The 24,928-nt window shown below is 43.1% G+C and overlaps 3 protein-coding genes and 1 long non-coding RNA gene across 5 annotated transcripts in view; 2 read left to right on the forward strand and 2 right to left on the reverse strand.

Annotated features, from left to right (window-relative positions):
* The window catches only part of JMJD1C (jumonji domain containing 1C), a gene marked incomplete at its 5' end in the record, with an annotated part of 157,836 nt that extends 157,430 nt beyond the window's left edge, over positions 1 to 406 (reverse strand). The window contains one exon of the mRNA XM_080597428.1: positions 254 to 406. Within this exon, the coding sequence (XP_080453554.1) occupies positions 254 to 406 (153 nt within the window). The remainder of the gene's footprint in view (positions 1 to 253) is intronic.
* LOC308197294 (uncharacterized protein) lies at positions 405 to 17,080 on the forward strand (the record flags this gene model as incomplete). The annotated part of the gene is made up of 2 exons (XM_080597550.1): positions 405 to 1,087; positions 17,049 to 17,080. The coding sequence occupies 2 exons, from the start codon at positions 405 to 407 to the stop codon at positions 17,059 to 17,061; spliced, it is 696 nt and encodes a 231-aa protein (XP_080453676.1). The 3' UTR covers positions 17,062 to 17,080.
* Positions 10,483 to 18,754, reverse strand: LOC308197306. The gene is made up of 5 exons (XR_013952790.1): positions 18,518 to 18,754; positions 17,561 to 17,772; positions 15,745 to 15,883; positions 13,147 to 13,278; positions 10,483 to 12,975 (listed from the first exon to the last, which is right to left on the reverse strand). It is a non-coding gene; the product is annotated as an uncharacterized lncRNA (long non-coding RNA).
* A 39-nt stretch (positions 18,755 to 18,793) lies between these two features.
* REEP3 (receptor accessory protein 3) overlaps positions 18,794 to 24,928 on the forward strand; it is a 39,386-nt gene continuing 33,251 nt past the window's right edge. Inside the window, exon 1 of one of the 2 annotated variants that reach the window (XM_080597547.1) lies at positions 18,794 to 18,900. In XM_080597547.1, coding sequence (XP_080453673.1) covers positions 18,869 to 18,900 — 32 coding nt within the window. In that variant the 5' untranslated portion in view covers positions 18,794 to 18,868. Of the gene's footprint in view, positions 18,901 to 19,050; positions 19,208 to 24,928 lie in introns of those variants that run through there. The other variant, XM_080597548.1, reaches the window with a different exon arrangement.

A 24,928-nucleotide genomic window follows, 5' to 3' on the forward strand; every position in this document is an offset into this window, starting at 1 on the left:
TCCCAGCCGTGCTATTTTGAACCGCGCTTTCCGCCGGCCCCACCGCCACGGGAACACGGCCCGGGGGCACCGCAGCGGCACCGCCGAGGCGGCGGGGGCCCGGCCGGCTCCATCTTACGGCCCCCGGCCCGGGGGGAGCCCGAGGGGAGCCCCGAGGCCCCGGCCGGGGGCACCCCGCCGCGTCCCCGGGCGTGTCCCCGCGTCGCCCCGGCGGGGGGCTGCGTCCCGCCCCGCCGCAGGCCCGGCCGCTTACCGCCAGCTCGGCGCTGTGCGAGTCCCGCTGCGACACGGCGCGGATGACCCCTGCCCGCCAGCGCCCGCTCTCCGCCGGCTCCTCGCCGCCGCCGTTGCCGCCGAGGCAGAGGAACCGCTTCCCCACCAGCTCCGGCCGCGTCTCCACCGCCATGGCCGCCGCCGCCGCCGCCGCGCAGGCACCGCACCAGCCGCCGAGCCGAGCCCGCTCCCCTACGGGCCGCCCATGGCGGGGGCAGGCGCGGAGCGGGACTCGTTCGCCTCAGCGGCGGGCTCGGGTCCGCGCCCCTCGGCCGGGCCGGCGCCGCGGGGCCGCTCCGCCGCCGGCCGCCTGCCACAAACAGCCGCGGGGCCGGGGGCGCGCTCCCTCCTCCTCCTCCCCGCCCGCCCTCAGCGCCGCGCTGCGGCCCCGACCACTCCGCCCCCGCAGCCCACTGCCATGGCGACCGGCACCACGCGCCGTCTCCCTCCGCCAGGCAGCGCGGGGCGGGGGGCGAGCGGCCGCCGCCGCAAAGAGTCCGCGCCCGGGGCCCCCCCGGACGCTCAGCGCCCGGCCCGCCCCGGGAGCAGCCCCCCCCCGGCCCCCGCCCCGGGCCGCTGCTGCCTCAGGCCCCTCAGGGCCCCTGCGGCCCCCCCGGCTCAGCTCGGCAGACAACCATCCATCTTCTCGCCCACGGAATGCGGCGGTTGCCGAGCCCCTGCTGAGGTGCTGCAGGCCCCGCACCCCGCTGGTGGCAGCCCCGTCACCCGCAGCCAGCCCCGAGACCCCTCTGGTGCACCTCAGAGCCGCCCCCCGCTACAGAACATGGCTTCGTTATGCCTCCCCTACTCTCCAGTAAGTGTTTTTCTGTGAAGCCTGTCATCACGCTGTGGTAATTCCACATTTAACATATTTTCCTTCGCCTTATCTGCAAGCATAGCTTTCACAAACTTCAGCCTTTCTTTGCTGGGCCGCTTGCTTTCAATAGAGCAAGTTAATGATCTCTCACCCAGCACTGGGGAGTAAATTTGAACAGCGCACTTGTAAAAAATAAAGATTATGAGGCAAGGGCAATAAGTCAGGAGTGCCATCTTCGCACATTCCCATATATTTCAGAGGAACAAATAACTTCTGGTACAAGTGAAGTTAATTAACAAAGCAAAAAAAAAATCAATTTGTCATTCAGCATGACAAGTTTGTTTACAGCATTGGAATAACTCGCAAGACCTTTATGTAAGAACCTATAGCTGCCTGGCATCGCATCGGCAGCAGGCTAGGGATGTATGTAGGACATAAGGTACGCATGTATAAGGGCCGCTCCTTAGAATCTGCAGGACAAACCACATCACAGCCAAACAAAATGAGATCTTCATCCACATTTCAAAGTAATGCTACCAGTGACCGAAAAAATGCAGTCTCGCAGAACGTGCAAAAATTATCCTTATAGAGCAGTTACTCATAAGCAGTTTAAAAAGCAGTTACAAGGACAACTAAATAAATATTAATCATATCAAAACTCTTTATAGTTTTATTAGATTCCCTCTTGTTTAGCCAAAGAGTAATTTGAGATTATTACAGAATTATACACTTAAGTAGATTACATTAGTGTGTAACAAACCATAAAATATGCCCCAAAAGCTGAGTTATATGATATAATAGACAAAGATTGGAATTTATCAGATACTACTATATTATTAAATTGGAATTTATCAGATACTACTATATTATTAAATATCTTTTATTCATTCCAAGAATTCATCTCAAAGTGATGACACCAGCATTACATTCTGGTATAGCTCCGAATTCACTAAAGGCTATTGTTCACCACTGTATCATTTTAGTGGTATTTTTCAGCGATAAGAACTGTAAGACCAAGTTATGTGAACGGTTAGGTGTGAATTCCAGTCACCAGGTCCCAGGTGCCGAGCGAGACGGGCAGGACCCTCGCTCAGCTCCCCACCACACCAGCGAGCACAGTGCTGCTTTTGAACAGCTTGTCACACAGCCCAGGAGAAAAAGGCTTAACAGAAGGCCTTGTGGCACAGGGCCAGGGCAGCCTCCACCTCCAGCCACCCCACATCTCAAGCCCTTCTTTTTCCAAAGTCATCAGCTTTCAACAACTTTTGTTACCCGCACATGCTTCAGGAACGTCAAAGTGACCGTGTTCAGGTGGATCGGTGTAGAAGAGACCCATGGGACCCATTCTCCACCTTCAGCAACATTTTCTCAGCTCCTGTTCACTTACCCATTTCTTCTCAGCTTTTTCCTCCTCTCCTCACATCTCTGCCAGGTGCTGGAAACCACAAAAGCACTAGATGTTCAGGATGCAGATCAATCGACTCTCAGTCTCCAGCTGCAACAGAACATAAACCAGTAATGTTGTGCTGTGGCCTAAGCCCCAAAGATGCACAGAGACTAGCTTTTAGACAGCCAGTGCTCTATCACACTGCAGTGGGATTTCTTCCTTCCTCAGAAGCTTTGCAGGCATCAAACCAATACATCAATCCCCCTTTCAAAGCAACACCTCCTCTATTTCCTTGAAAAGTATTATGCAATACTTGAACTGAAAATCCAAAACACCATAATCTGCAGGATTGAAAGGATTAAGGACAGTTTGAATTGATCCATCTTCTGAAGAAAATAGCATAAGGAAGCCTCCTCTCAAATTACTCTAGAAAGGCCAGATAAATCATCATCCTTTTAGCTTAGCAGCAGCACTCAAAGCCAGGCTCTTGCAGGCAACACCAAAACACAGCTGACGTTTTCAGGTTTGGAGAATAGCAGGCAAAAATCAAAGCAAAATGTCTAAACCCAGAAATTAGGAGGAATCCTGACAAGCTCTCCCACTACCGCACCTTACTGCTTCAGCAGCTTCTCACTACAAAACAGAAACTATTTGGTAAACTCTCCTTCTTCCCCAGATCTCCACAGCTCTGGGGACCTTGGGCCACACACCAGGTCCATGAGCCCAAGAGGCTCAGCTGTGCCCCTGTAAGCACACTCCAGATCACATTGACTCAAGCTCTTGCCATTTCTGAGCAATCCCCACCCCACCTCAGGCCACCAGAACAATCCCCCCTCAGCTCACCTCCCACCCTAGCCCTTTGTAATTGAGGTGTCCGAGGCTGGACCCCAGGGTAGGGGGCTCATCTCAGGGAACCTACCACAGGGAAACTCCTGTTGTACTTGTACACGGTCCTAGTGCAGCTTTAATGCAGCAACTGATTGCTTTAGGTACCAAGATTTACAGGCAAAGCAAAAAAAAAAAAAAAAATTCAGCCATCTCAACAAAAGAAAAATCACACTGATGCTAGGTATGACTTGCTGGGTCAATCCTTTCTCACTCAAGTCACATCTACCCAGCATTAACCACCTGAGCCAGTCAACTTCGCCCTGCCACAAAGGGACAGGAATAGGAAGGTGGGGGAAACAAGGCTGTTTTCTATCCCTTCAAGCAACAAGTAAAGCTATTTCCATGATTTCAAAAATCACAGCATCTTCCATCTTTTGCTGTAATTGGAAAGATATTGATGGTGCTGTTTATATCTTCAGCAAATGGCTTCTATAGCTATTTACCCCACTTCAGCTGGACATTTAATCACCTGAAAAGGCTATCATGCATGTAATGTTATTAACAGTATCCTTTAAGTGGCACAGATTGGTAAATTACTTATTTATACCAAAATATTTTCAGTCCCACTTCCCTGAAACTATACACATAGGTCAGTTGCAAAATTAAGATCTTTATGAGGAGCTATTTCTAACTTTGAAGTTGAAGCATAGCACAGCCTGCGTTGGCAGTAATTGCACCTTCTGCATACAGATAAATACTACATTTAAAAATGGTTATTTCCACTTTGCAGTAAGGAAAGTTCAGTGGGGAAGCGAAAATGACTTGTCACAGTCACAACTCTTAAGCAGAACAAATGTTGATTCAGCTATACCTGAAATTCTATACTCTATACTTTTAGATCTATTTTACCTTTCCTTGGAAGATAGTAAATGTCAGGTTCCTCTGAATCTGTAATTTATCAGAAACTTACGAGGTCACATTTAATGCTTCCAAAGGTTCACCACCAGGAAACCAGGAAATTAAGAATCTATACTTAGTAGCAACTTGTATTATCTGGTTTTAAAAAGTTTCCTAGCTTAAATAAAACCACAGTCAAGAGGAAAAAAAAAACAAAAGTATTCCTCAAACACCAGTCATTTCCCCTACAAAACTAAACCTAACTTCCGGCTTATACCTATATTACTTTTATGTTCCACATAGTGTCAAAGGGCTTTTCTTAATGCATCCTACCAAAAATGCCTTCCCTGAACACATAATGAAGTGGTGAGACAATCCTTGAGCACTTAATGGGACACAGGCTTAGTACAAAAAACATTATTTAAATGCACCTATTTAATGCACGTACAAAGAATAATGCAGAAAGTGCAAAGGTGCATAACAGTAAGACCTGAGTCCCAGGGGATTACATCCCCAGCTCTGCCACTAACACTCCATGCGGTGATTCGCTATGACTTACCTCGCTGACTGTCCACAGCTGCATTCAGGGCTGTTGGTTGACAACTCCTGATCTTTTCCCGTCTCTTGACTTTCTTACTCATAAAATTGATGCAAATTTACTGCAGTATTTACACTGCAGGTTACTACAGCACACACACACCCTATGCCTGGGTATTACCTGCAGGACTTTGTCAACATCACCCTAGCTGTTGCCACAACACACAAAGAAAGAAGACTTCAGCTTATTGCTTTTGCAAGTCACTCCAACCACAAGCGTACTAGAAAACACTGCAATTCACATGGTGCCCCTTTATCAACACTGACAATAGGAAGGAATTACAGTGAATTTGTAGTCTAGATTAATACTCAATATGCTGTGACTCCAGAATTTCTTTTTGTTCAAGTTAATTAACCCATCCATAACAATCCCTTTCTTCTCGTCACCCTCAAACACGTCCTACTGTTTTACAGTTGAGCCAACAAAACAGATCTCAAGAGCATCCCCTATCTATTTTAAATACACAATTGACCCAGCCCAACAAAGCTACAGGAGCAGTTTCTGCTGATTCCTTGGACTTTTGCCCTGAAGCTGCAGAGCTCTGTTCACACTTTACCCACTGCTGTGGGGGCCAGCATCTTCCCTCCAGCTAGAGGATAGCACCATCTTTAATGCCCGTCACCCCTTTCTGCAGTAATTATTTAATTGCAGCCTGAGGGTAGAGCATCATTAGACCAACATAACACTTTAGTAAGAAACAGTCTTTTGCTCCCATTGAGTTTACAACCAATAAAAACAAAAAACAGGGTGGGAAGAATAGAGATAACAAAGTTGTCAGTCTGCACTTTTCCCTGAATACCTACAGGCTTAATTCCTAAGGTGAAACTTCCTGCTTTGGTCCTGCTTTGTCCCAAATCAGCGAGGCTGGATCATCCAATCTTTTGAATTTTGAATGACCTTTTGAATTTGCTTGGAGGGAAATTTTCAGAGGTTGGAAATGTTCTCATTTGCTTCAAGACAGAGATCTAGGTACTACTGTTTCCTAGCTGGCTTAATGTAAGTCAGTGGAGATATAAGCATTCAGAGCAAGAACAGGCTGCAGCAGTGTAAAATTTGTGTGGCTACTCTGTGGCCATCCCAGTAACTTTAGGTTTCTAGACAAGTTTCTTTTCTACCTTTCAGCAAGCTTCTGCTGCCAGCTTGAGGCTTTGGTAGTTCTTAGACACAGACTGAGCTTTAGGCACAGTGTAGAAGGCATTCAGATCTGTCAGCCCCTAACAGAGCTCTCCTGCAATGTTCTCCTGGGACAATGCATGCTATAATACTCAGAAGGAAGCATAAGAACTGAGAACAAATTATTTTTAGCTAAGGGGATCTACCCACAGAAGTCCAGAAGATTTCCAGCATATTCAGAGCCTGAGCAGCTTCAGCAATACCAATGCACTAACACTCCTTCTGAAAAAACCTTCCTTTCACCCAGCTGCTCCCAGGAACAACGCTCATTTCTAGTGTCAATTGCTCACACACCAAACCTGAAACCAATCACGCTTAAAAATGAATAAATTGATTTTTCAGAAACCTTTAACTTCAGGAGAGTTTCTGTCTACACAAACCTGAGCTATTTAAGAAGTACTAAGTGTTTCACTGCTACTAACAGTGGATTAGGTAGCAGTATACCTAGCTATGTGGAAATACTATTTTTCCTCACACAGTCTCCTAAAGCACCAACTTTGTGTTATCAAGAATGTACTTTTTTAATTTTTACATAATGCTAAATTCTTTTTTATTGTTATCTCTATTTGTACAGTGAGTAGACTTCTAATGTTAGCAGATGGACAATAGTAAAAATATATGAAGACAAATATTTCTAAATGGTAAGCTGTCGTATCAGTTTTAAGATATATCAGTCACTCAAACATTATGGGAGAACTTAATTCTATGATGAGTGAAAGATGTTTAAGTACATCACTTTATAAGTAGATACTATAGTTGTCACTAAAATAACTGTACAGGTACTCTTTGAATTAATTAGGAGGTGGATCAGGTCTCTTATCCTCGCTAGAGATCACTGGTGTAAGACCCTGACTAATAAAGACAATGTAGGAAAATAAGCAACTAGAACCTTCTGTTTCAACTGCTTGAATTTGTGAGGTCTTACGAGCACTTTCAACAACTCTAACTTAAGGTGACAAAGCTTTATAATCTGATTAGCACTCTACATAAATCTTTGAATGTTTATCTTAAAACTTCTCACACACTAAAAAAAAATCAGTAGTAAGGATTGTACTGTTGTTCTCATACAAGTAACTTCCTGTCTACTGATTTTTCTTCTGGATCATACACACATTTTTGGGGGGTTGACACTTGGAAGAAGGCCCTTTTGTTCACAGCTGCTTTAGGTTGAAATTGTTTGGCTGTTATTATTACCCTGGTATAACTAAAGCAGGTAATAGTTATAGCAAGGAAACGGCTTCGCATACTACTACACAATAAAAAGCTAATGAGAAGTTTGTGGGGTTGGCAAAGGTCTAAATCTGAGATGAAAAATAGCTGAGTTTAGCTATGAGTAATTATGTACTAACTAGGGAAAATTACCTGAACTTATTACTTATGGCTACTTCCTCTGGCCAATACAAAAGTAGTTGGGTCTTTCTGAAGTCAAGGTAGAAAGAGAAGTTCATAGAAAACCATTAAAAAAAAAAGTTCCTTTAACACCTTTTTTTAAGCTCTATACTATCACTTTTCCTCAATTTCTTTGTTCTGTTTGTTTTTAGCATCATTCTCTTACTACCTTGTTATACAAATTCATTTGAATTTTCTTAATGTAACTGTAGCGCTCTTGATATATCATAATCTATGTATCATTACAAGATGATTGGTTGATATCAGGTTTGTCTAAACCAGTAACTATCACATGTGGTAACTACCCTTTTAACAAACTCTTCTGACTGCTTTTTTTTATTCACGAGATGATGGTTCTTCTTTCTTCCTGCCAGCAAACTGTCTCTAAATTGTATTAAAATTGATACAAGGGTTTCTTTCTTATATTCCAACTACCTGTCTTGTTAAATTTCTGTGTCAGAAAAGGCAACAAATTAGGGCTGTGTTCTAGAGTTCAGTAATAGCCATTATTTAACAACGTTTACCTCTTTGACAAGGATATTCTTAATATTTCATAGTGTACAGGATGCAGACAAATTGATGTTACTGATTCCATGCTGATTAAGCAACAGGGTTTCCTTATTTTTTTTTCTGGTACTGTTATCCAAATTAAAACCATCACAAATTTTCTACGGAGCCAGTAACTTCTTCAATTCATTTGCTGTTCTTATTAGGAGTGTTCCCGGGTCTGTCTGTCACATTTGTTCAGGCTATATTTAAAACCAGCCCTGGAAAGGGAATTGATTTAAGGCTGTCCTTACTGCAAGAAGAGTAATGAAACGTTACATCTTCTAATGACAACCTGAAAAGGCGCAGACCTACATGAGCAGAGAGATGAGAAAGGACTTGCCTGTCGTCTTGGACTAAAGAGCAGAAGATTGTGTTTGTTTGTTGCAGTGTCATTTAATTGAATAAAGAGATTGCCTCGGGGTTACAGACTAGATGATACTGGAAAGGACCTCTGAAGACTGTCTAGTCTGCCCTCCCCCCCCCCCCCCCCCGCTCAGAGCAGGATCACCCACAGCAGGTTGCTCAGAAACTTGTCCAGTCAGGCTTTGAACGTCTCCGAGACTGGAGACTTCACAGCCTCTCTGGGCAACCTGTTCCAGAGTTCAACTGCTCGCACAGTGGGAAAAGTCTTATGTTGAGATGGGGTTTCCTGTATTTCAGTTTCAGCAACTACTGTTGTTTATATAAATATCTTCAAGTCCACGTTATACAGTCATCGATGCTGTGGTGTTGGAGACATCCACTTCTGCGACCACACCCACCACCCTGAGTTATATTCCACGGCTTCCCAACCCAGAAATGCTACCTGCTTGCTACACCTATCCTCGCTGCCACTCTGCTAGTCTCTTATGCTTCCTTAGTCCTAGTGACTCTCTAGACTAGAAAACATAGAAGCGCAAGTCTGTTTTCATGGTCTGGTTTGTCAAAGTTCAGCCAGCAGATATCTCTTCAGCAAACCAGCTCTGTGGATGCAGGAATAAAACAGGCAGTTATTTCTCTCCCTCAGGAAAGCCCTAACTGTAAAGGTCAACAATTTATAAAAGCACCTGTTATGTTGCTGAAGCATCAACTGACAGTAAACATGACTGAATTGGGAAAAACCTCGTTGGATAGAAAGATTAGTAGAGAAAAGATGTACTCAGTCCTCAGCAGTTGCAGGTATCTGCTTTGCTGTTTTATTCCCAGAATAAATGATGCAGGATCACATTCTTTGTATGTTTTTTTTTTTTTTCCTGTTGTGTGTGACTTCTGGACCTGAAATTTCTACTCACTTTAAGAAACATGTCTTCTCAAATTTCTATCTATACAAGCACTTACTTGGTTCTGTCTTGTGATATCTTATAGAATGCCATGCAGGAATCCAAAGGAACAATCTGCTTTAGGATGTATAGATTCTAATGTTCAAAAACATTCTCAATACAATGTCTGCTGAAGAAATTTTAGCAAGGTGTGTGCAGGTGGTTGCGTGCAGGACACATCCGCGGGCAGGAGACCTCCCTCCCTTCAGTCTTCAGCGAGTGAACTGAAGGTGGGTTTGCTGCCAGTATCAAGCCCTAAATCCCAGAACCTGACTCCAGCCTGGGCTCTGGATTACTGTACTACTGATTCACATCGACAACTTCTACATTTAGAAACTGATCATGCTTCAGCAGTAATAGGCCAAAACCAAGTAAGCCCTACTATTAAAAATAGCTGAAGGGAGGGAGGGAGAAAAAGGAAGAATAGCAAGTGGAAAAATAAATCTTGTGTCCTGGTATGTCTGATTTTTTTTTCTTCCTTCTTCCTCTTAATCACAATGCAATTTCCACAAAACTTTGCTCTGGTATTATTGAGTTGTAGCAGTAACTAATGGGAACATTCTTCCATATGACCACATCTAAAGACGGCTCCAAATTATGAAACATTGAGTTGTGATCTTAAGTGTAATGAGAGAACACTTCCCTGGCACAAGCTGGCCTGTGTAGAAAAGCCCTATATGTACCTTGGACTTCAGGAAATGCTTAGAAGTCAGTTCTGCTGGCATTGTAATTCCAGCGAAGCTATTTACCTGAACCAGAACTTACATGACTGTACTGAGCCTTGCTTGAGATGATTCAGAAAGGTAAAAGTCTGAGGAAGGTGATGAGCCAGCTGGTGTGGCTACACTGATGTCCTGGATTGGGGAGTGATGTCCTGGATTAGGGAGTGATATCCCTTTGTAGGATGAGGCCTCAAACAGCTCTTATTAAATCTGTAATTTGAGACTCCCAAATGCCCTAATGCAATGCAAATCCACTGCCTTTTTTTCTTCTGAAATTACTGACAACAGAAGGACAAAATAAAAGTTCAAGGAAATGGTTATAACAAAGCACCTTGTGTAGGCCTCAAAGCCTCATGCCATTTCCAATTTTCTCATGTTTTATTCTGCTTTGAACCCTGTGCATAAGTTATATCCCAGCAATTCAACACCATTTCATGTTGTTTACATGAACTTCATTATAAAAAATGAGGCTGAAAGCACACACTGGTAACTCCTAGTCCAACTGAAAACTGAAGTTGTTAATATAAGAGATTTTTAGTGGTGTTTACAGTTGTAGTGCAACTCATCTGCAGGGAAATTAAGTAAAATATTAGCATCTTTCAATTTTTGCAATAGCTACAAAACTTGTTCAGTGACAAGGCTCATGGAGCTTGGTACTTGATTTTTATCTGAGAACTAAGTGGGTCAACCACTTAATCAAATTCAATGGCCACTCAGAGCCATAGAGGTGGTTTCATGTTTCTTCATTCAGCTCATCAACACACTTGATTGCTGGACATCAATCGTTTGTGCAGCTAATGCTCCTAAATACTTCAGAGATCAGCTGATGAGGTTCCTGATTTTTGGGTTGCACTCTGAGATGTGTAATTGTTTTCCTGTGTGCTATTTCTGTTTTCATATATCTTGGTGAATTGTTCTACAAAACTGGGAGAGAGGATGGAAGAAGAAAAAAATGTGGGAAGAACTGTATCCACACAGCAATATGGTAAAAACGAAACCATAACAAACCAGCTTCTGATTCCCATTTTGGACTTGTGGGACTGTGACTTTTAGTGTCAGTTTTCAATAACTGGCAGTTCTTTCTAGCAGCTTCTGGGAGAAAATAGGTATACAAAAAAGGGTGAACCTCTGTGGTAAGAAGTTGTGCTTTGTCTAGACAGAGCTTCCTTGACATAATCTAGGTAATTGTTCCCTAGCCTCTTGCAAGCTACCAGCATTGAGCAGCTAAAGCAGCAGAGTATTTATGCCTGTTAAACCAGAATTTCTGCCTATTGTTTTTCCTGCCTTCATCACTTTCCACTGCTATAGTCCAGCTATGTTGTACCAGGACATTAAACACTCAGCATCCAGAATGTCTAGACAGGCTGAAAGACTGTCTGTGCTCCCTTTTTCACAGAGGAACTACAGTCAACTTTCCTAAGAACTAAAAGGCTATTTGGAAAGAGAAGGTGGCAAAGTTCCTAGTACAAGACACATATTCTAGCTGCCTTCTGAAGCAAGTAATACAGTCTGGTATGGATTTCCAGCAATGCATAAAATTCCTGTGTGAGCCTCCCTCTGCTCCCCAGGCAGGCTTCAAACCTTGGACAATTACTGCTAATGTCTTAAACAGCTTGCAGTTGTATTCTAAGTACATAAGATTGTACAAAAACTTGCCATGTTAGCTGGTAACGTCATACTAAAATAACAGAGAAAAGAACTAAAAGGTGGCTTCCTTGCCACTGAGGATGATAAGGCAGAAATAAATTATTTCCATATCAAGTATGGGACCTGTGAAAGAAAGATATATTTTGGTGTGCACAATCTGCAATGCTACACGAGAAAACAAACAAAGTTTCTTTCCATATGGCCTCTGTTTTCTTCAGTGCTAGCCTCAGTCACTCTCCATATAAGAAGTAACTACTTGTTTCCTGTAAGGTAGAAGTGAATGTTGACCCTCCAATTTTTGTAAACAGAAATTTGGACACAGAATAAGGGCTGATGATCCTGTTGCTGTTATCAGTGTGTGATTGTGGTATATATGCAAAAAAAAAAAAAAGCTTTGATTGCAGACTGCCGTGGAGGTGAGTCCTCTAAGAACAGATGACCGACGAAGCCTCTAGATGAACAGACCAGGTACTGAGAAGCAGTACACAAGAAAGATGCCTGGATCATAAAGGACAAAAAAAAAAAAAAAAAAAGAGCACCCAAAATGACAAAGTGATAAAATTGATAACATATTGTTACATCGATTAATGAGGGGAAAAAGGTGGGTGGTAGAACTGTCATTCAAAGTCATATGGAGTTGAGAGAAATTGAGTCATTGTGTCAGAATACGGAAGTGCAGTGGAGGGAAAAAAGTGGATAGAGCTAGAAATCTACCATAAAGCATTTAGGGACTAGAAAAAAAAAACTGTTTAAAGATGCTTGCAGTTTACCTCATCGGAAAATTGAAAGGTGACTTAAGCATGCATAAATCATTGTGGAGAGATAATGGGTGCAAAAGAGCTCTTTAATCTATCACTTAGGACATAGCAAGAACCCATAACTAGAAACGACAGGCAAATTCCAAGTTTAAAAGCATGCTCCCGGTTTCCTCTAAGGGAAAAACAATTTACTGATAAAACACTGTGTTCTGATGCCTCAAATCAATATCCTTTGTCTGCAATAACTCTTCAGGAAAACAAAGGTGATCTGACTCAAAACATAAATAAAGGATTTCTGTGTCTTTGAAGTCAGATGAAATGATTTGATACTCACTTCCAGTTTTAAAATTTGTAAAAAGAGATCTTTACCCAATTTAGGATAGAATACAGAGAGCAAAATCCTTGGAACAAAAGGAACTTGAGAAATGAAGAGACAGAAAGCACTGCTCCATCAAAAATCACAATACTGCATAATAGAACGGCTTCCTTAAATGCATTTGGTGGTCAGGAGTTTTGATTAGACCTCGTCAGGAAAAACAGGGCAGACATATGTTAGCTGGCTGAAGAGTAACTTTCAGTTGTACATAGGCTCACAGAGGTGTTCCATTTGAGTAACTCTCCTAGCTAGTTTTAAAGTTGCTGCAAAAGGAAAAAGACAATCTTCATTCTATATTTGTGGGAGACAGGACAAAAAGTTCTGATTATTCCTTGAGTCAGCTTAACTTTCATACTAAACCTTCCCAGCAGGGTAATGACTAGTAAATACAGCCTAGAAAAGGTATGTAATCTGTTGCTTCTACAAATACCTACCCAAATGACATGGAATGATCCTGGTTGTGTTATTCATCAGATATCCTTTCTGGTTCTGGGACACTTCCTCCCTGCCTCTTTCGGGCTGATGGCCGTGGGTTGGTGCACCGTTTAGCTGGAGGCTATGACTTTCTGTAAATGGATATTGTGCTGAACAAGGTTCTAAATGTTGCCAAAGAATGTATATCTCATCTTCATTTAAAGTAAAATCTATCAGCTAGTTCAAAAGGCAAACATTGTTCCTTGATAAAATGCAGCTGGTGTGCATATGAGCTTAGTCAGCAGACTATAAAATAGCATAAGCTTTTCATAGTGATCAGAAACATCAAAAGCAGAAAGTGTATTTAAAAAAAATCTCCAACATATTGCTATAATTATTAAATTTGATGCATCACAAGTAGCAATGGAATATAGATGCTGAGATGATATTACCCAGACAGGAAGGAATAATGTGGCTTTGGTCTATGTCTCAGTATGCAGATTTCAAAACACAAAGAGAAGGCGGATCATCAGATACCAGAGTATGTGTATCCCATTTTTTAAAATGGGTTTGCTCTCATGAGAGGCATATATTTACTGTAACATTCAGCTGCAGCTTTTGAACAAGTTACCATCTTGTCACTCTATATGGAAACAGAGGGAAAATAATTCATGCTAATCTGTCTTGTGGACTACCCTATTGAGATGTACTTGTATATAACCCTGGTGTGTGGTTACGCTTTACCTAATGAGTAATGTCTGCAGGTCTACGTGCAATACATGTCAAAATCCTTTCTTTCTATAGCTTATCAATACTGAAGTAGGGGAGTGATAGGCATAGCAGCCTCTTGCTTTGTAAGAGTCTCTCAGGTGCTCCTAGCAATCTGGAAATGAGCTCCTCCCTGTTGCCTCTGCTCGCCCTTGCAGGGCTGCATCTCACATGTTTTAAACTCCAAATGGAAGCAATAAGATAGGATGGACATATGACTGCTCCCAGAAATACAAGTCTCAAATGGAACTGTTCTGAACTTTCCCCTTCCTTTTTAAATCACATTTCCCTCAAGAAAAAAATTCTAAGGGGTGCTCTTATGTTTCTGCTGGGAAACAAGGAACTGGACGTATTTAACCCATTGCAACCATCATAGCAACTGGTCTTTAAAAACTGATACAATTAATCAACAGTTGTATGATAAGCCTTTTAACAGCACAGTAAATTAGTTTTGTTTAAAAATAAAAAGTACACAGAGGACATCTAATATTTGTTATTTTACTCAGATCAGATTCTACCTGAATTGCCTGATTATATTCTATTGTGCTGCACTCAAAACCGTCTCATGTTGGAATGATGGAAGTGCTTTAGCTTTTTATTGACAGGAGGGCTATTTTGGTGAATGAAGAGTGCTAGATATCCCTCTGTATTCTTGTGGGCAGGAGGGTGGGGTGGGTGGAGGAGAGTGGAGAATCTCTGGGTCTGTTCTTGCATTTACTAACTTCTCTCTGCTTGAAAAAATTCCCTGTAGTATGCAGTTAGGTCATCCCATAACTTCAGTTTGATGCTTTTTTAACTCCAACTTCTGTATTGCTTAAAATTCAGTACTAATTAAAATTGTCAGCGTCCCAAAATTCAGGAAACTGAGAAAAAAAAAACAGACCATAAATTTACCAATATCCTGTACCTGTTGTTGTTTGAACTTTCAGATTTTGCATTTGCAGGTGTATCTGCAAATATCAGGGGAAGAACTTCAGTCACGAATACTGAGGCAAGAGCTTTAAAAGGAACGTCAGATAGTGAAAGATAAAATAAAACTGAGACGACAAGAGTGGTTAAACCTACTAGATTAAAAAAATGCAGAAATGCATCTCAGATTTTTTTTCCTCCCGATTTAGATGTTTCTCCTTCCTAATTTGGAATATTAATAAATTTCACATTAAATACATTTCACATTAAAATGTATTTCTGAACATAACCTTACAGTCTCTTGGTACATTGTCTATGCCTGTATCGTACAAGTCCTTTAAGAGACAGCTGTGTTTGATACCAACTAGCTTTGCTATGTTCCACCACTGCGCTGTGAGGATGTAACATATGTAAGCAAGGAGTGTGACATCTAGAATCTTTTGCAAAAGCTTCAGACGCTTTGATTTCATTAAATGCCCCCACTATTGCCCAATGGTTGCTCTTGGAGATGAAATCCCATTAAGGCAGTAGGACTACTTGGTCTGTGATCACAATCAACCTTAGCTGTTTTTTCCATATATAGGAAAAATACATGGAGAGTTAAATATTCGAAGGTAGTATAAACCACAACCACATTTTCATTATTAATCAGTTATGAAAAACACATCAGCCTAGAGTATTGTAAGAAAAAAAGTCATCTGTATGTCCATTTTATATTCTGTTGTTTTAACAAATAAAATGTTATAATCTGTTCCATATTCTGACTCCAAAATAACGAATTTCTCTGGTATGATTCAATGACTGTGACAAGTATGGTTTATCTTTTTGTTTGGGCCTTAACTGAAAATTCCAAATTGTTCTGTATTTGAGACTTATTTAGAATGTGTTCATATAAAACAATCAAGGTTATAAAAAAGAAAAAAGCACTGCAATTAACATACGTGTGGTTTGGAAGCTGCAAGGAAGCGGTGTCTCTTCAGGGAGCTTATCCTCACAGCGCAGAGACTGAACCCCATGAACTCCATAGTCTGCAAACCAGTTAGTGTCTTCCTAAATGTTGCTCAATTCCTGTTTTCACAGCTGCAATGCCAGAAAAAATGTTTGTTTACCTCTAAAAGAGGTGAAAGTTAAACACCATTTGTATACATACATTGTATTACACAGAAGTGGTTCAAAAAAATTGAGGGCAGCTGACCTCTACCAGTGATTTTCCAAACACTGTTACAACTATTTAAAGCGACTTTTAGCTATATTAAGTGGCTTTTGTGGGGGACTTAAAAATATCCTATAATGAGATAGCTGTAAGTCTTTTGCTTACATAAAAATAGACATATGGGTAAGACATCCCAGGTTTGAATGAGTACATGGCATGGTTTTAATTTGCTTTGCCACTCCCTGTGTTTCTGCAGTGCAGGAGCATGGATTATCATTCTGTACAAACTGGAAAATGAGGAAGTCCATGTGGTATCCTCATGGTTGTCTGCTGGGGGCCAGGCAAACATCACCAAGTTTGTTGCACTGAGTTAAGTCTCAAAACGTTCTATGAAATGAAGCATAATCTTCTTAGCAAAATAAATTACTCTTAGGAGCCATCTGCCCTTACCTTTTTTTTTTTTAAAAAAAAAAAAGCCTCTTTAAATGTAAATTTAGCTTTCCACCAGAGACGGTATTGCCATGGCAACAAACACAAGAAAAATAAATGTCTTCATACAAAAAAGAGTGTTTTCCTCTTAAACATACTTCATACAAAATAAAATATGCAGCTATAGAATTAATGTATACACTTATCTTGGACAGTAGAAAAGAGTATCATTCTCTTCCTAGAAAGGTTCTCTGAGATATTATCAAACATAATTGCCTGGGGTAAAGAATTCTTATATACTTATTTAATATGATATAAACTCAAGCTCATGTCTTGCAATTTGCTCTAGATGGGTTGCAATGCTACAAACTCCTGTAGAGCATTATGCAGGCAGCAGGATCCACCTCTGCAGAATTGTTTACAGAACTGGAGTCTAAAATGTAATCTCTTTGAGCTAATTCATATTTCAAATCCTTTGTTGTTCAAGTTTGTTTTGTGCGGTCTAATACCAGAAAGGTTTTTTATTTAAGGAGAATATAAATTGTGGTTCAGATTTCAGCTTTCATAGAATGCAAAGTTAGGCCTGTTTCAATGATAAGATTCATGAGTGGTGTAGTCTCATTTGCCCACAAACAAACTCCTTTCTATCTTTTTCTGTATCAGGTTCCCCCTATAAAAGATCACAGTGTAGCTCCGGAGACACCCGACATGGCCAATATCATTTTCAAGATCTCAACACCTGCATAGTAAGAATACATTTGTTTTTACATTATTGTACTCTTTCCGATTTCAAGCTTAAAATTTCACATTTTACAACTATAGCAAAAATTTTGAAGTGCTACAATTGTTGAAATGCTTTGTGTTTATTTCCCTGCTTCTTCTTTTTATAAATCACTTTTAACCTTTTGACTGTGTGATTTGTGTTTGAAAGCAGCAGAGGAGCGAAGATACCTTTGTCTGGATTTTACTCATTTGAGTAGGAGAGGAATTCTGGCACTTGCCTGTGGAACAAAAAACATCTTGCACTGACCTAGCACGTCTGACCTGACCTGAAAAAGCCAATAGCTTATGAAGAGTAGGTCATTTCTTCTCACTGTATGGTATGCAAAACATGTATTATCCCTACTTAAAGACATTTTAAAGAATTAATTTCTGTTACAGATTGCAATACTGACCTTGGAATGTTATTTACCATGTCAGCAAGAACGGTGGTGAAAACTATAATCTCCTGTTTCTCTACTTTAAGAATTGAATGGCACGTTCAGAAGCATTGGCATTTTGGCATTTATTGCTTCTGGTATCACTTTGTGACATTTGTTAGACATTGACCAGAAAAGTTCAATGTTTCCAGTGGTGGCGTAGGCAGAACTTTCCACAGGTTCTTGTTCTGGGGAAAGATAAAGCAGTCCGTCTCAGCAAAATATTGTTCTTTTATGTCTACAAACAGTTCTGTATACAACCTAAAGCTGGTATGCAGGAACGAGCTGCAATGGATTAGCTGAAGTACCATGAGGTATTCAGCTTCCCCAGCACCTCCCTGGCAGGTCACAACCCGCCAGACCACAAGCTCGTCAAGGGTGTCTGCACTGGGTCACGCTGTGAACTGTCCTGCCTGGTGTCCTGCCTTAGACAGCTGCCAGTGACAAGGGAAAGAACAAAGGTAACAGTGCACACAGACAGTAATCTGTCCCAAACATCTCCTCCTGCCCCCCCAGTCGCCTGCAGTTTTAGATCCACTGCAGGCAGCAGTCTGTGCGACCCATGTTAAGTATGTATCCTTACACAGCCGCTGGGACTGAGCATTTGTAAACCGATACCAAGGAGTTGGCACCTTTGTGCCACAGTTCAGCCAGGTACTGGAGCACTGACAGGGCAGTGGATGTGCCCACGTCTTCAGAGCTCTTCCCTGCACCGGCCTGGGTGAGCTGGTTAAACACTGCACCCAAACCCGAGCCCACCCCACCTCCGCAGGGACACTGGGTGCCACAGCAAGCTCGCTCTGGGCCTGCCAGCCCGACAGCGGGTGATTTGAATGCACGAAACTGGTGGTTTTATGGCTCCTGCAGCAGGTAAGGGGGTAAGAAATAGGGAAATAAGGAAACAGCGCACACGGGGTGGGCACCGTCACCCACCTGTCCGCTAGTCAGTCACCGTGCTTAAGGGGAAGGGGAGAAGGGCTGCCTCACTACGTTTTTCCTTGATTTATCTGTTCCCATCTCCCCGCGACGGCTGTTGTGAAAGGCTGCCTTCAGCTCCCACCCTAAAAACAGGCGGCCCCTCACGGCATCGCTCAGGGGACGGCCACGGACTGCACCCGACAGACCCGGGGGGCGCCGGCCCGCGGCGGCCGGGCAGCCCTGAGGGGCCCGGCGGGCTTCGGGGCGCGTGCGCGGGGCCGCCGAGCCGGGCGGCGGGCGGGGCCGGGCGGGGCCGCGGCCATTGGGGCCCGGCTGCGGAGGGGACGCGCGGCCGCCGCCGCCGCCATGGTGTCCTGGATGATCTCCCGGGCCGTCGTGTGAGTGCCGGCGGCGGGCGGGGCTGGGGGTCGAGGTCGGGGCCGGGCCGGGCCTGGCCGAGCCGAGCCGAGCCGAGCCTGGCTGAGCCGAGGCGTCGCGGCGCTGGCGGCGCCCGGCGGGTGTGAGCGGCTCCCGCTGACCCCCGAAGCGCGGCCCGGGGCTATGGAGGGGCTGGGGAGGAGGCTGGGGAGTGCGGGCCGGCGGCTGCGGGGAGGCGGGCGGCGTTACCGCCTGCTGCCGCCTCAGCGGGGCCTCGGCAGGTAGCGGGGTGAGCTGCGGGTGAAGGTGTCACCTTCCTGAGAAAGGGTAAGCTGCGAAACCTCTGGTCTCCTCCTCGTACATCGCGCCGTTCTTTCATGGAATTGAAGGTTATTTTGCTCTTTTGGGTGTGAACAATGCTCGCGATAAATGTAGATTAATAAGGGAGAAGGTGAACCTCCCTCGTGCTCCGTGCTGTGCAGCTCTTTGCGCTGGCCCCGCTGCTTGTGGGGCTGCTGGAGTTGGGATTTACCGTGTGTGAGTTTTTGTCAGGCAAACGGAGTGAACCTGCTCACAGAGCAGCCCACCGGGTGTCTGTGAAGGATGTAGCGCGAGCGTGTGACCCAAAACACTGGATGATAAATAGGGCTTCCCCATTTTGCTGGTGACAAACACCTCCCTGAAGCTGTCTGGTGTCACTTCACATGAAAGCTTTATCCTGTCAGGAAGCCTTCTCCTAACGCCAAGTACACTTCCTTGCTGCCATCTCGTCACCTGGCTAAGTAGCAGTCCTGCAGCCTTCTCCCTTCCCACTGCCCTCCGTGAGACTTGTCAGGTAATTGAGACCTGCTAAGTAGGCAGCATTGTGTTCTGGGGTTGGCAGAAGAGGAGCCAGGCTTGGAAGAGGCTGTAGGAAGAGATGCCGTTTGCTCGCTCTGCCGGCATGCTCTTCCCACGGGCAATACCTAGCACTGGAGGGGAGATGCATAGGCATGCTTTCTGGAAGTCAAATGTAGCTGCTGAACCTGTTTCTGCTTTGGAACAGAAACACCAACCAGCAAATCTTTGGTTTAACTACTTCTTAAACTGCACTGGCTGTGAAAGTGGTATCAGCAGCGCTGAGCACCTCAACTTCTAATGACCAGATTCTTGTTGCTTGTTTTATTTTCTTTTTTTTTTTTTCTGTGAAATACGCCACTAAGGATTGTATTTGCATTTTGAGAACTAAGTCCTCTGTGGGCCAAACCAGCATCATATCATAGGGATTAAAGATAAATTTGTGTATTGGAGTACCTGTTACTGCAAGAGATAATAAAGGACAATGTATTATGCAGTTGGGTTTTCTGGTTGCTGTTGCTCCCTCATTTGCGTGTGCTAATTATTTTTGCTAAAAAGGGAGTCTTTAATACTATTTATAAATCCTCTCCACCTTCTTGTGTCCTTGTTTCCTAGCTGTGGGATTTAACCAGTTTGCCAGTGTTCCTCTGCCCAGGAAGAGGGGAGTGCTCAGTGCATCCAAGAGAGATCTTGGAGTCTGTTGTTTAAGTTTGCCAGCAGAGGATTTTATGCAGTCTGGAGACTATTGTTTAACTTTACTTTCCACATGAATTTTGCTTTATTAAGCAAAGGTGAAATTAAACAGAGGCCATGAGACATAAGATGCCTTCAGTCAAGTGGTCTTGAGACTGTCCTCCTTGTCCCCTTTTCTCAGTGTTCTTTATGCCATCTTCCTCCATCTGATTTTCTTCCTGGTATCTTTCCAGTCTGTTCCAGAGGCTTTGTTTCTCTGGCTTTTGTGTCATTGGTTAGGAAGAAATATATTACCTTTTCCTTAAACCCCCTAAGAAAGATGAAAATACACTTAACTGGCACATAGCCACTAAGACTAGACGTTCTCTCCTACTTGCTGTAGTGTTCTAATCTTAGCTTGGTGACTTTGTTGTGTATGAGAGCCGTGGAGATCCTATGCTGTCCATAGCAAGTCCAAAAAGCCCTGTTGTCACGTTTGTGTAGCCATCAGGAATACCTGCTTTCTTCACAAGTGCTAGGAAGGGGCAGCAGTTGTTCTAGCTGCTGCAGAATTCCTCTGACTGACCTACTATTTTCAGGGCCAAAAGAGCAGCAAAATGTGGATTTGTGGGTGTGTCACAGTGCCCTCTACTGACTTTTCACACAGGATTTTTGTGAGGCGCACTTGCCAAGGAAACTCACTTCTGGTTCAGTTTGAGAGTCTGTAATTTGGGGTTGATCAACTCCACTAAAAATAGTTTCCTTAAAACTTTAAGGAAGTAGGGAATAGAAGTAGTAGAGAATTAGAATTCGTAATTGCATGTGAATTGTCTTGAAGAGTCATGCATGGGGAACGGGGAGTGGTTAAAATTTGTTGCTTCATGTTATCTTTGGCAAAAGTTTGCTTTAATGAATTATTTTCTCTTTTCTCTGTAAGTGCTTGGGCATATAAATGTGCAATACCTTGCACTAGTGTTGTGTCTTCTTTTCTGTCAAGAAGCCAAAGACTTGAAGCACATAATTACAATACGTTCTCATTTTAAAGTTTTCCTTCTATAGGGTGCTGTTAGAGTAAGTACAGGTTATTAATTCTAAAGCACTGGCTATTGCAACAGTTTTAAGAATGATTATTGCAGTGTTTTTCCTCTTTTGCACTTCTAAAACCAACAAAAAGTTAGTAATTTGTTTCAGGGTCTCAGAAGGCTTCTCAAAATGGGACACCTTGTCAAGTACTTGGTCTTTGGTGGTGGGAACTTTTAAATTCGTGGCTGCCTGTCTTCTAAGCTTCTAATACAGCCTGCATCTGATTTAGTCTGCTTTGATTGCTCATTCTTCTCGTTTGTAGGGTCTGAGCAATTGTGTACACATCAGTTGCTGAGACAGTGTATTTAATAGTAAACACACTGAGTACTTGTCAGTCACAGCCTGGTATGGATGAGATCAGACTCTTCTCTTGTGCCAAGCAAAGATGTGATGCATCCTAAATACAAAGTAGATGGCCATTTTGTTCTTGCAATCTGTTGAAGCAGACTGTCTGCTGTAATCTGTTAACTTTTTTTCCCCTCCTCACTTAAAAACTAAAGTTTCCCCATCTGCGTTGCTTTGCAGCACTCTCTGCCCTTGTATTTAAGTTCATTTTCTTTTCACTCCAGTTACTCTGAAGTCTTGATAGTTGGAAGGGGTGAGCTGTAGTAGGCTCCAGGAGAATGCGTTTTTCAGAGCTACTAGTAGCTGTTTTTCTCTCTGCCTGTTTTAATAATACCTATGTTCCCCACCTGCATTTTAGAGCCTTGCAAGGAGCAAGAGATGTACAAATAAACAATTCAGCAAGCGTTCCTTGGTTCTGAAATAGTCCACAGCTATATGAAACTGGACCAAGACTGGGGCACAGGGGAGGTGGCCTGAAGATAAGTAGTGGTATTGGCCTTTCAGCTTCTGCTACTTGACAGATTAGAACAGTTTATTTCGTCAGTTACCCAGGCATTGTCTTACTCAGCTTTTAGTATTTTATTTTTGTTTGAAATGTCCAGACTTCCAGCTGCTCCTGGAATTGCTAGACATCTGAGAGAGGACAGCTGAAGCCATAGCTCCTGTATTGATGGCACAGTCGTCAGGAATCTCCGTTTTAGAGTGGTAGTGATGTTTTACGTAGCAGTGTACACTTTGTAAACCTGAATTATATCTTGCTCTTGGAATACGAACTTGCTTTTTTATTAAAAACAAGTACAAAAATATGTTCACTCACGTTTGCTAATGAAACTGCTGTCAAACATGTTGCTTGAAGCAACGATAATTCATTAGGCGGAATTGGGTAACGAGACTGCCACATGGTGTGTGGAAGTAAGAGCTGTATACAGCCCGGTCTTCAGGGCAGAAGGGTCACTTGTGGGAGAGTTTCTTCAGCTGATTGTAGCCTGCACTTCTTGTGGTTGGATGCTTCCAGCTGAAGCCTGGAGAATGTTGAGTGCTGTTGGATGCCGAATGCCTTCCAGCGTAAAGACCTATAAATTGCAGCTGCACTTGTGGGGGGGAAAGGATTTGCTGTCACAGTGAGTGACAGAGATGGAGAGAGGTGCTGAAATGGCCGTCTCTCCACAGAACTGAACGATTTGGTCATCGTGTGTCAGTTATCCTTGACTCTTAATGCTGTGCTTAAACATCTAACCAGCTTGTTGCTGGGAGGAGCCATCCTCCCTTCACCCTCCCCTCACCCTCTGCTCTCCGCAGGGTCCAGAAGTTGTGCAGCCACAGGATGATTCTGGTTGTTTGTCGACTGAAATGAAAGAGGATCATCTTTGATTAGTGGCAGCGAACCGAGCTGGCTCGTGCTGCTGTCACGTAGTTGTTAGGTGCCATGTAAGTGCCCTGTTGAGAATGAAAACTTGCAGGAGGAAAATAGCATTGTTTTCGGCGTCAGCATATTGCCAGGCTGCTTAAAACATACTCTGGAACTGTCTTCTTTGCTTGCACATTGCTGCTTATTCGTTCCTGTGCTGGATCTCATTCCAGTAATAACAGTGCAGCTGCTCTAATCAAACAAGGTGTCAGAATTTTTAAAGGGCCTTAAATTTTATAGTGGGGAATCTGTAAGTATATCCAAGTCTAGGGATTAAATATATTGTCTATGTGAAAGTTTAAAATCCTTTATATAATTGAGCAGTGAAATCATACGAGTGCTTCTGTCTGTAGCTGAGCTTCACAGTTAGGTAATCCCAATGTACAGCAAAAAGTGTCTGCTCGCTCATCTTGACTTATAATACCTATTCTGCAGGCGAGTGCAGTGACAAACAATGAGGTCTGGCAATCTGTTGGAAATAAGTGTCCCCACTGCCTGCCTGGCACACCTTTCCTTGTGTCAATGTTTGCTGTGGAGTTGAGTTGCTCTTTTCTCGCCCGTGCTTATGGCATTCCGCAGATGCGGAGCATGCGTGGTCAGCGCTCGCAGCCTATGGCAAACTGCAGCTTGCTGGAAACAGATGGAGCACAACTAGAGGCGTGCTGCAGAGTCTGACATTCTTACTTAATGATCTTGGCATGTACTCTGTTACAAAACGTGCTGAAATCCACATCTGTGTCCTATGCATTGCAGATAAAGGAATACCAAGAACTGCATGGTCTGGCACAAAAGGACGTTTCTAATTAAAACAAACAACCTCTGCTCTTGTATGTTCTGCAAACCAATGTCTGCTCTGTCAGAGCGTACTTTAGGATCTCAAGCAGTTCTGCAGCATAGATGGAACAGCTTGCCTTTGCTGGTTATTTTGTACATAGAGCCAACTCCTGATATGCTCTTATAAGGACATCTCTGGGGAAGGTCCCAAGCTGAATTCTGATATTAATATACATATATATATATATGTATAAACTGCTTTGGATTAATGCTTTTAATTCTTGATCAGAAATTCTTCAAAAATATATGTAAAAATATGTTTGGCAAAACCTTTGTTCTGGTGTTTCATGTGTAGAGCTTTCTCTGTGCCTATTGATCCTTTTTGTTCTGTTTCTGCAATTTCAAAACCTCTACCATTGTGTGGATGTACCTTTTAGCCCTTCCACGTTTTTAGAGAACAAAAAGAAGAAAATATTACAGCTGAAAACAATATGATCTGTTGTGAATCTTTCAAATCTTGCAGGCTTGCCAAAATAGGTTGTAGCAATTTACTACTGCGTAAATGAGATTAGGTATATAAGAATCTAGGTAGGAAAGATATATTGCAGTTTTTTTGCTGACCAGCCTGACTTGAAACATTGCGAGCTTGGATGAGACAGGACAGCCAATGCGATGAGATGCTTTCAGACACAGTGGAGTTAAAACACCCCCGAGTGACTCGCTGTGTGCTGAGCCCACACTGATAGTTCCTAGCTGAGTTTATCCCTGACAAAATAACAGGGCGTTACTTGGTTTCTGTTGTGCTCTAAGGCTAGTCTGCAAGCGTTGACGTGGAAGTAGGTTTAACTAGGTGAATGTTTTCCTTGTGTTAATCATCTCTGAAATACTGCTCACATATCCTGAAGACAGTTGGAACTTGTATTTGGTGT

This window comes from Anser brachyrhynchus (assembly GCF_964034855.1).
Source record: "Anser brachyrhynchus genome assembly, chromosome: 6".
Taxonomy (NCBI): Eukaryota; Metazoa; Chordata; class Aves; order Anseriformes; family Anatidae; genus Anser; species Anser brachyrhynchus.